Source organism: Excalfactoria chinensis, chromosome 1, assembly GCF_039878825.1.
Source record: "Excalfactoria chinensis isolate bCotChi1 chromosome 1, bCotChi1.hap2, whole genome shotgun sequence".
NCBI lineage: Eukaryota > Metazoa > Chordata > Aves > Galliformes > Phasianidae > Excalfactoria > Excalfactoria chinensis.
The window spans coordinates 112,029,987-112,040,762 of NC_092825.1; the positions used below are offsets into that span (position 1 = coordinate 112,029,987).

Below are 10,776 nucleotides of genomic sequence, written 5' to 3' on the forward strand. Positions count from 1 at the left end.
TAAAATGCAGGCAGTCGTTACCTGCAGAGACAGAAAACGGTATGTTCACTCTTTTATGTTCATTTATTTGGAACGTGGTGCTTTTTAGCTGGGTTAATTTGTCACTGTATTGGCCCCGTGGCCTCACTGACCTGTCATGGGGCTGGACTCTGTGCCAGCTCTGTACCTCCAGCTGCATGGCTGGGCTCCCCAGAGCCCTCTGCTGCATTGCCTTGTGCCAAGGCAGCTGCCTGAGACTGTCCCCTGTTGCACAGCAGCCTCTCCTCTGCCAAGGAGGCAGTGAGAGCTTGCAAAGAAACTGCACTGGCTTCTTTTTTGTGTGTACCCTCATTTCAGGCCTTTCCACACCGGTTTCCTGAAAGCAAAACTCAACACCCTGAAGTAATTTATTGTAGGATAATTCCAACCTGGTGCTTGTTTGGGGTTTATAAATGTTGTGGAATGCTTTGCTGAAAAGAGCACCAGATGTTTGTTATGGTGCACACTTGAAGGTCACAGCTGCATCTCATAACTTTATGGCAGATGCAGCAAAGGCAAGGATTTCCTGCTGAGTGCTGGGCTGCCAGTACGTTGTTTACCTCAAGGTGAGCCAGTTTGGCAATGGATCGTGGTGGGGCAGGAAAGAGCAGATAAACCTCATGCAGTGGAACCTCTGCTTGAAAAGAAACCATTGAGTTTCGGATTCCTGACTGGTATTTTTATGGCTTGTTTGAAGGGGCACCTGGCACTGCAAGAATTGTTGGTGCTGAGCCATCGTGCCACACTATAGAGCAGCTGGAGGAAGGCGTTCCCACAGCATGGGATTTTATGCTCTTGTCAGTGGTGCCCAGTGCCAGTAGCAGAGGCAATAGGCACAAACTGCAGCACAGGAGGTTCTCTCTGAGCACCAGGCAGCACTTCTGTGCTGTGCAGATGATGGAGCGCCTGCTGGAGCCACCCACAGGCTATGGGGTCTCCTCCTTGGAGATCTCCAAAAGCTGCCTGGCCATGGGCCTGGGCGTCCTGCTCTGAGTGACCCTGCTTGGACAGGACCTGACAGTCCCATAGGACCTAACAGCCTCAGCCATCCTGTCATTCTGTGATTCAACCCCTGGGAGCACATACGTGCAGCACTCAGTTGCAGCGGGTTGTGGTACAGGCCCTGTGCCTCTGGCTGCCTGCACTGTACATGGTGTTCAAGACACACCATGGTGTGTGGAGGCAAAGTTGGTCCTGCTAGGGCATGCAGCATGGATCCTGAGGGCATCCAACTGCAGGGTGAAAAGTGCTTTGGCTTTGCTTAGCCCGAAGCAACAACCAGTTCCAAATGGCAAAAAAAGCAGTGCTGGCAATGTGGTTGTTGCTTAGCTTCCTCACGCATGCAGAGCTTCCCCTGGGCATAGCTTCCCGCATGTCTTCTGGTCAGATTTCAGGCAGTTTGGTGATGGCAAGCTTGGCTTGGAAATGCAGAATCATTTTACTGCTTCCCTGTGCTGAGAAGGTCATCGCCTGATGCCTATAAATCCCACATATTTGCTTATGGTAAGGCTTTCTTCTCTGAGGCTCTCTAACCTTGGCCTCAGTCACTTCCATTTGAACTGGCTGCACTGTGTCATGCAGTGGACTTCATTCCCTTGGCCTTGTTTACTGTCTGCCAGCTCTTGGAGATGCATGGTTACATAAGATGGGTGTGTTTCCCTGCAAGGCTGAGGAGCACTGTGTACTGACTGCCGTTACCCTGGAACCTCCAACCAGTTTGGTCTAAAAGTGAATTAATACAGGCTTATTTCTTTGATGCCTGTTTGGTGCTTATTTCTGCCTCTCTGCCAGGCCTGCCCGGTGCTGCTCAGACACAAATAACTCCTGCTTGCAAATGCATCAATGTGTGGCTGAAGAGATGGATGGAAGGTAACAGTAATCCAGGGGGTACCTGATATATCCCAAGAATTTATCTATGAGATGTCCCCTGCTGCAAAGTAAGAGCCTTCTGTTTCTGGGCCAGTTTCACAGCCAGCCCTGCATGTGATGCCCCGCAGTGTTGCAGGCCCTTCTCCTGCCCTTCCATGCTGTGTTGGCAGCCCCCACATCTCAGAGACCCCAGAGGAGACACCAGTGAGTTCACCCTGGCACCTCCTTGGCCATTCCCACGTTGGGTAGGTGTCTGTATGGGCCACGCTGGAAGTTTTTCCTCTGTTTCTTTGCAGTTTGGCCTGTGCTGTTTCAGATGAATCTAATGAGCAATAAAAAGTAGCAGCAATTTAAAACCAAACAAACAAATAAAAAACAAACCACGGTACCCCTACCAAATACTGTGGGCTGATGCACATCCTTTGCTAAGGGCTTCTTGAGTGCAGGGAAGCTCCTGGAGCATCTTCTGCTGCTCCTTTAGCATCCCAGACAAGGAGGAAGCTGCTCCTTTGGGGTAAATCTTGATGTTGTCATTGTTGTCTTTTAAGGGACAGGGGACATTTATTTCTGTAAATGCAGCAAAATGTATTCTGGCTTTGTGGGGGTAAATGTTCTTGCGAATGTGTGTTAGCCCATGCTAGGAAGTTGGTTTGAGGGGGGAAAAAGAGGAATTCAGCTGTCCAAACTGATTGCACCAAGACTGAGCTTGTAAAGCAAAACAGAGAAAGGTTCTGTGTTTCCTCCTATCTGTTTGGTTGTTGTTGTTGTTGTGCCAGTCACTGTAACGGGGCTAATGGAAAGGTTCATGGAGGTCACAAAGACCCAGAGTGGAGTTTGACCCACCATAAGTAAGGCTAGAGGAGGGCAGTTCAAAGGTGCCTTTGCAGTGGTAGTGGGATGCCAAGTGACAGCAACCAGCCTTGAAAATACTCCCCTTGCACTTTAACCCTTGTGTTTTGAAAACACCTCAGCACCTTGGGAACGCTGCTGGCTGGCAGGCAGTCACTTGCTTCTGCCCACAGCGGGCTGGGGACATCCTGCCCCCCTGCTCTGCATTGGTGAGGCCTCACCTGCAGTACTGTGTCCAGGTGTGTGATCCTCAGTACAGGAGAGACATAGACCTGTTGGAGTACGACCAGGGGAGGGTCACAAAATGATCCAAGGGAAGGAACACCTCTCCTACAAGAACAAGCTGAGGGAGATGGGGTTGTTCAGCTGTGAAAAGAAGGCTATGAGATGACCTGGTAGTGGCCTTTCAGTCTCTAAAGGGGGGTGGTAAGAATGAAGCAGTCATAAGCAGGGTTGGTTGTGATAGGACAAGGAGAAATGGTTTCAAACTAAAAGAGTGGAGATTTAGAATGGATATAAGGAGTGTTTTATAGTAAGAGTGGAGAGGCACCCACACAGGTTGCCCACAGAGGTGGTGGGTGCCCTTGTCCCTGCAGGTACTTGGTGAGGCTCTGAGCACCCTGATGGAGCTGTAAATGTCCTTGTTAGTTGTAGAGGAGTTGGACTTGATTGCCTTTAAGGGTCCCTTCTGTCGTTCTGTGACTATGGTCCTGTGCCAGGGAATGAGCAACCAAACATGCCTCACTGCTGCCAGTTCTTCAGGCTCTGCTTGGGAGAAGGAAGAGAGCCTTGGGAAATGGAGGTGTGTTTGTTCAGAAGGAAACCACTGCCAGCTCACAGCTGCTTGGTGAATGGTGCAAACGTGCAGGCATCCAAGTGCAAATAAACAATCTGTGTAACTTACAGGCAGTTCTACAGCCAGTATTTGTTTTGCATTCTCATGAGTTAACCACCCCCTGGGGCTTTTTTATCTGAAATCCTTCAAATGAAACTGACGCGGGTGTGAAGATGAATGTTATCTCCCTGCCCTGTTTTCAGCAAAGAAGCGTACCTGTGCTCGGTTCAGCTATCAGATGTATCTGTTGTTTCTGCCTGCAAAGAGCTTGGATCAGCTGGGCCTTGGGGGCAGGGCGGGAGCTGTACCTGGGTGGCAGAACTGCAGCCTGCTCTGAGATTGCAGAGAGACTAAACAGCAGCTACAAACACACTAGCTGTGTTTTGTTGTGTTTCAGAGCACCTGATGCTTCTATTGTAATTACATCCTCTTCTCTGAAATAGAGTTCCTGGTGTCTGCTGGAGCAGCCTTGCCCATGCAAGCGCATTGATGGCAGGTTTCTGCACCACTGGGGAGACTGCAAAGAGACCTATGGGCCAGGGGCTGCAGTGGGACAAGGCATGGGGGCACAGCTGAAGTCAGGTGCATGGTGTTGAAACATTTCAGTCTCCCTCAGACGCTTTGTAAGGTTTCCTCCTTTAGGGCATTCCTGTCTTGTGCGTTTCCTTCCTGTCTCATCAACAGTGGGAGCTGAGAACCAGTATTATGCTAGCATCCAGCCTATTTGCATTATGTTTTGCAATGGCTTTCTGCACCGGGCTGCGCACATCCTGGTGTTTTCCCAGCATCTATGTGCCAGGCTGTACTGTCTGTGGCAGCATGTGAGGTCATGCAGGCACTGCTGGCTGCTCTGGGAGAGGTCCACAGCCACTCCTGGGAGCAAGAAGAGGGGAGTGGGTAGTGCTGTTTTTCTTGCATGTTTTAAGTGAAATGGACAAAAAAGAAGTCCTCGCTTTAGGCTGTCACTATGGCTACGGTTGTGAAGGAGCCTGTGAGCTTGAAAACACCCAGAGGGGAGAGGCAGGGAGCTGCCCCTGTGTCCTTCCCCTCAACCCAAGGCTGCCTTTCCATCCCCATCTGATGAGAAGGTTTTGGTTGCAAAGGTTTCTCTGGCTCGCTCTGCACAAAGAGCCTTTTCCCAGTGTTTCTGGGAGGGCAAGGGTTACACCCCCTGCTGCAGGCAATGCCATCTCTGTCAGTACACCCCTTTTCTAGCTTCCCCAGAGGCAGGAAAACCAGACCAAACAAGTCAGATAAGGCAGGAGGCTGAGATACCCTCAGCCCACACACAAGTACAGGGCTGGTTTTGTGCTTCCTGCACTGAAAGTAGCTGGTTTGCCAATAACGTCAAACTAAAACCAAACCTTAGCACTGCTCTTTCCTTGAGCTACGCCCCATCACTCTGTTAAGGGATGGTTTCAGAACCCCTACCACAAGCCACATCACAAAGGTTGTCTTTACCTCTGTGTGTGAAGGCTTAGCACAGCTGCAGCTGGCTGTCTTCTCCATTACCGCCACCTGCCTCGGTTTTCTGTGATGCCTTCAGAGCGTGCTTCAGGGAATTCATTTAGGAACAAAACAAACAACGCTTCTGGCAGAAGAAGATGAGCAAGATATGAGAAACACTTCTAAATTGCTTGAAAATAATGTGTCTGGGGTGCCTACATTCCTAATTACAGCGCCTAATTAGTAAGCTTGTTGCATTCAGTCATGCTGCTTTGATAGCTTGATTGTGCTACAGGAGCGGGGCTGGACGCTGAAGCAGTTCTGTCCTAGATATCTAATGAGCTGTTAATTTGAAACTAAAAACATACTTAAACTACTCTACTAGGAATCAGCCTCTGCCCTGACACACATCCAGCTCTTAAATTTAGGTTAGGGTCACCAGGGGCTCGATGAGGAGACATGGGTGTAAAGCTTCCTTTAACCCATTGCACTTTACAAGGCTGATTGAGTCTCTTTCCTTGGAAGCGAAAGCAGCATTGGTCATTTCATTGTGAGCACCCTATGGAGCAAGAGGCCAGGACTATGAAACTCACACATCCACTCTCACTGTGGCCTTTTGGGAGAAAGGCAGACATTAGTGGAAATAAATGTATCAACTTTGCTTTGCAAACATCAAAGATTAAGGAGTTGATGAGCCATTCAGCTTTATGCCCTCCCTACAAAGTATATGCTCATTAGTGTGTTCCCCACAGTGGAGGCTGTGGAGATGCCCGGCCATTGCAGAACCTCACCCCTTGGCTTGCAAAAGTGTGTTTGTGTGACACAAGTGGTGCCATCCAACTCAAAGGCTACACATGAGAATGAAGAGTCAGACTACAGCCATCCAGTGAAAACTATTTATTTTATAAAAGGAAATAAAACAAACCCTACCAGTGTGTACATTGTACACATTTGAATGACACTTACAAGAATGAAGTTTCCATATACAAAGATTACAAGTTCACACTGGTAAAAGGATGGATACAAGCACGTATTCAACTTGAGATGCCTCCACTCCAGCTCACAGTACCAATTACTCTATGACCACAGTTGCACAGGACTATAGCATCCACACTATTTTATTCCACTACGAACACAGCAAGCAAGAAGGAGTTTATTCAGAGAGCGCGTATATTCATTTGAAGAGTTTAGTTGCTGGAATCTTCTCTCACTACTCTTCTGTCGCCATCTTCAAGAGATACTCTTTGTCGATTTTGAAGAGCCTCCAGCCCTCTTCGGTGGACAGATCGGAGGCACCCCTTCTCTTGTAGAACCTGATGGAGGGCTCATTCCACTCTGCAACTAGGAAGTGCATACTGCTGCAGCGGCACTTGACAGCAACCTGCAGGAGCGCAACAACATTTCAAGTAGCAGCCACAGGTCAGCAGGTCTGACACTAAGCAGCAGCCAGCTGCGTATCGCTCCGAGTCATTAAGTTCACTTCATCTCTCAGTTCAGCACTCATTTAACAGCCACTAGACAGTGCTTAAGGCTGCCTGGTGCTCTGTCATCTCTCTTAGTAACTCAGATATGCTGATCCTGTGTAGTGCTCGAGGAGAAACTTGATTGCAGCTAACAGTAAAGCAAGACTAGCAAGACTACCGCTCTATCATGCATCCTCAGTGCTGTTTGTTTAGCCTTAACACTCAGGCATACCTGACTCAAATTCTTCAGAATTTCTGATCCAATGCCAAGTCCTAAGGGAAAAAGCAACAAAAAAAATACAGTTAAGGAAAAAACAGTGAGAAAACTTGAGTTTTAAAGCAGCTCTGTAGGAATCAGCTCCTTTAATTCCATACTACTCACCTCTGTATTCAGCCATCACATAGAAATCTTCAAGATACAACAGCTTCCCAATCCATGGATCGTAAGTGAAGTAATACATAGCAAAGCCCACGATGCTGTGCCCTGAAACAAAGCACGCAGCTTTAGCTGGTCTGAAGCTACTAATTTGCATTCAGCCTTACATGCAGATTTAAATATACAGATAGTGACATGCAGCCATTTGCTATAAGGTTAGAATAAGAATTAAGCACAACTGAAAACATCAGTATAAACTTGCATCAACCTAACGGAAGACTGCCCTCTTCACACCCTGAAATGCTCAAGAGCAATGTTATAGTAAGCAGTGAACAAAGGCTTTTTATTCTACAAATACATACCCTACTGATTTATCAGCACTTCCCTTCTGGAATACAAAGCAATACAGAGCAGTCCAAAGCCTATGTAACCGCCCCAACGCTGCCTTTCTTGGCAACCCCGGCAAGCTACAAAACTCTACAGAAGGTTCACCTTCCAATGTATCTCTCAGTAAGTACTGCGAGAGAGGGGTATGCTCACAGACAACTGTTACATTCTGATACATTTCTGATGCACTGACATACCCATAGTATCGCTGTTTTGAATTCAGCACCAGCAAGTCAAGCTAAATAGAACTGCAGCCTCAAGTACAGCTGCGCTGCTCAACAGGGAAGAGAACCCAACTCTTCCAGCAGTAGCATATTCAAATCTAAGCCTTGAAAATCGCAACGTCTACCACAATACTCTGCACATACTCTAAAGGAAGCGTGCAAAAACTTCTGATCTACTGTGTCTTTGGTAAAGGTTTGGGAATAGCACTTGTCCCTGTAGACCTTACCTCATATTATGATCATCTACTTTATTGTGTAACGGATCTTTTAGTTACCTCCCCGCCCATCCATGTACACAGAAGGGCCATGTACATGGCGAAGCTAGAGACTGTAACCTGAAGATTGGGGACAAATTAAAGAAAACATGTGATTCAACAGGATTACATAAGGTTAAGTTAGGGTCAAACAAGAAAAGCCATTTAATTACTTGGCATTAAGTACATTGTTACACCTGATCATCCAGCATCTCCAAGGTTAGCAACTACTTCAGAACAGCATCACTTCTATGTTACCGCCATTTTTAAGCTTAGCCTGTTCCTCCTACCCCGACTCCTCGCTGGAACCTCACGTAAGGTACGTCACAATAAGCACAAGGCATCTCTTACGCGAAAAACAAACGAGCGGCGCAAGATCTCACCTTCAGCCGACCACTGCTCTTTTGGCACCTCCGCAACGAGACAGTGGTAGAAAGGGTGCTCTCCAAAGCCATCCTCAAGCAGCTCTACAAAAGCAAAACAAACGGGACACCTCAGATGCGGCCGCCGGCACCGGCTCGCAGCAGGGCGGGCAGCCACCGCCGCCTGCCTACCTTTCTCGGTTAGCACCACTTGATCCTCCATGTCCTCGTACTTGGCCAGTTCCTGGAAGAGCACAACAAGTCAGTCGCCTCCCCCGGGCCGCTCACCCCCCCCCGCTCCCTCCCCCCCCCCTCGGCCTTGCGCAACGCCCTGTTTGCGCTCAGCCGGGGCCTGCCCCGGGACCGGCCGCCTTCCCCACCCCCCCGGCCCCCCCCTCGCGGCCTGACGAAGGCCGCCCGCACCTTGATCAGTCGCAGCAGGTCGGAGCAGTCCTCGGGACGCGCGGCGCGGATACTGAACGAAGCCATTTTCGACGGCGTTTCCCCCTGCGGCCCCCTCGGCTGACGAGTCCCCGGTGTGTGAACAGGAGGAGCAGCTGCTTCTTCATTCGTGTCCCGGGCGCGGCGGCCACCTGCGGTCAGTCAGGCTGCGAGCATGTCCCGGCGGCGCTCAGCAAGCAGACGACTTCCACCCGGCTACGCTTACACTCGAACTCTAACTGCGCTAGCGTCGCTTCCTCCGCCTCCATTTATAGATGACCGCGCTCCGCCTCTCCCCGCACAAGAGCCAATGGGAGTGCCCGCAGCGCTCGCCCCCAGCCAATGGTAGCGCCCCTCCCCGGAATCTTGCCTCGCCCTGCCAGCAACAGCTGCTGCGGGTGTCTCGTGACTGCCGGCCTCCATGGCGCCCCCTGGCGGAGGCGAGCGGCGCAGCAGGACAGGCCCGCCCTTCGCTCTGAGAGGCTCGGGGTGGCTGCGCCACTCACAGCCTGTTTTTCAGTGCACACAATAACTTAAGAAGTTCACCTTCATTCAGACACAGGGACCAGTATGGAACATAATACTGCAAAAGGATTGGACGGAGAATTGTATTCCGGTGGCCAGGTTCGGTCAAGAAAATCATCTGGCACATGCTTAGAGTCCTGGAAGGCTCTAACATCTTAAATTCACCCTAAATCCAGTTTAGCCTCTATTAGAACAAATATGGAACTGTCCAGAGAACAGATGCGTATAAAAAACAGGAAGCGGCGGTCACAAAATCACATAATCACAGAACTGTAGGGGTTGGAAGGGACCTCTGGAGATCATCGAGTCCAACCCTATAGCAAGTTGCACAGGAAAGCATCCAGATGGGTCTTGAGTATCTCTGAGCAGCCAGTCCCAGGGCTCTATCATCCTCACAGTGACGAAGATCTGCCTCATGTTAGTACAGAACTCTTTGAGTTCCAGTTGCATTCCAGGTACTTATAAACAGTTATGAGATCCCCTCTCAGCCTTCTCCACACTGAACAGTTCCAGGTTTCTCTCAGCCTTTCAGTCAATAGTTAGTAGAAGAAAAGATTCAGGATCTGAAAATCCTGAAAATCTAGTAGGGACGCAACCAGAATGAGCTATTGAAAACAGGTCTAGCCTAACTACAATGCATTTCATGAGTAGACATCGTTTCAACTCCTAGACGTAATCTCTCTGGGATCAGCAATGGGGAATACTGTCTCTATCAAAAAGAGTAGGTGAATTGTCTCAGCTGTTTTTTATTTCACAATGAGGAAGTCACACTATCAGAAAACGCTGTTGTGTAAGAGCAGAAAGTGGCTGGTTTCTTTCACTTTCAAGTCAGAAGAGTCGTGTGATTTTACAAGTTTCAGGGGAAAAAAAAAGCAAAGACAAAAACCAACCAACCAACCCCAAACCCCACATTTTCCAGCATGAACATCTTTAAGTCTTGCTCTAAGTAGCCTAGAAATATGCTGACATATATGCTAACCCCAGTTCATTGGAGTTAGACTTCAAACTCACAAGGCACAAGAATAAAACACTTCAAGAACTCCTAGCCTCAAAAATAAAAAAGCTTTATGAGCCTATAGGAAACACAGAAAAAAACAACCCATCAACCCTCCTTCACCCCATAAGAAAAACCCCACTCATGCTTAAGATATCCAAATCTCAGAGCTTGTGATGCAATTCTTTACTTATATATTAGCGTTGGTATTTTTTTCAGTGTAATGGCAAGCATATTTAACAAAGAGGCTTTAAGAATGTTTTACGTCATCTCAGCATCACAGAATGACTCACCCAGTAAGCTGGAAGGGACCCTAAGGATCATCTAGTTCCATCCCCCTGCTGTGGGCAGGGACACGTTCCGCTAGATGTGTTTCTCAATGTTGCTGATGTCACTCTTGGTGTAGCAGAAACTGATACTTCAGTTCCTGGTGATTTCCAGAGGGCTTGGTCAGTTTATTTATTTACACTTCTGATGGGAATAAGCGTGAGCGTCTTGGTATCCATAGTATTAACTGGTATTTATACAAGCATATGAGGTGCCATGTATTTAACTAAGGCATGTTCTCCACAGAGACAGCAGCCCAGTCTGGTGTCAGCCCAAAGGAAACGGTCCTGCTGGTTCCCCACTATCCTTTTAATGGCGATGTGATCCAACCTTTTTATTCAGAGCGTTGGGAAGCTCAGCTGGACACTGATAACGTGCTTTTAATTTGCACCTAATTGCCTCAGTT

The 10,776-nt window shown here is 48.5% G+C and overlaps 1 protein-coding gene across 1 annotated transcript; it reads right to left on the reverse strand.

Moving 5' to 3' along the window:
• Positions 1 to 5,899: 5,899 nt before the first annotated feature.
• SAT1 (spermidine/spermine N1-acetyltransferase 1) lies at positions 5,900 to 8,770 on the reverse strand. Its single transcript, XM_072333881.1, has 6 exons — positions 8,507 to 8,770; positions 8,276 to 8,327; positions 8,105 to 8,188; positions 6,863 to 6,964; positions 6,713 to 6,753; positions 5,900 to 6,398 (listed from the first exon to the last, which is right to left on the reverse strand). Exons 1-6 carry the CDS (start codon positions 8,570 to 8,572, stop codon positions 6,228 to 6,230), a joined length of 516 nt encoding a protein of 171 aa, XP_072189982.1. The 5' UTR covers positions 8,573 to 8,770; the 3' UTR covers positions 5,900 to 6,227.
• Between the last annotated feature and the right edge of the window lie 2,006 nt (positions 8,771 to 10,776).

Excerpts from the sequence above, each read along its gene's own strand:
- SAT1 (XM_072333881.1), bottom strand. The coding sequence starts at position 8,572 with ATGGCTTCGTTCAGTATCCGCGCCGCGCGTCCCGAGGACTGCTCCGAC. Across the intron at positions 6,754-6,862 it reads TGTGATGGCTGAATACAGAG|GACTTGGCATTGGATCAGAA; the intron begins GTGAGTAGTATG and ends TTTTTCCCTTAG. Across the intron at positions 6,399-6,712 it reads TTCTGAAGAATTTGAGTCAG|GTTGCTGTCAAGTGCCGCTG; the intron begins GTATGCCTGAGT and ends GCGCTCCTGCAG.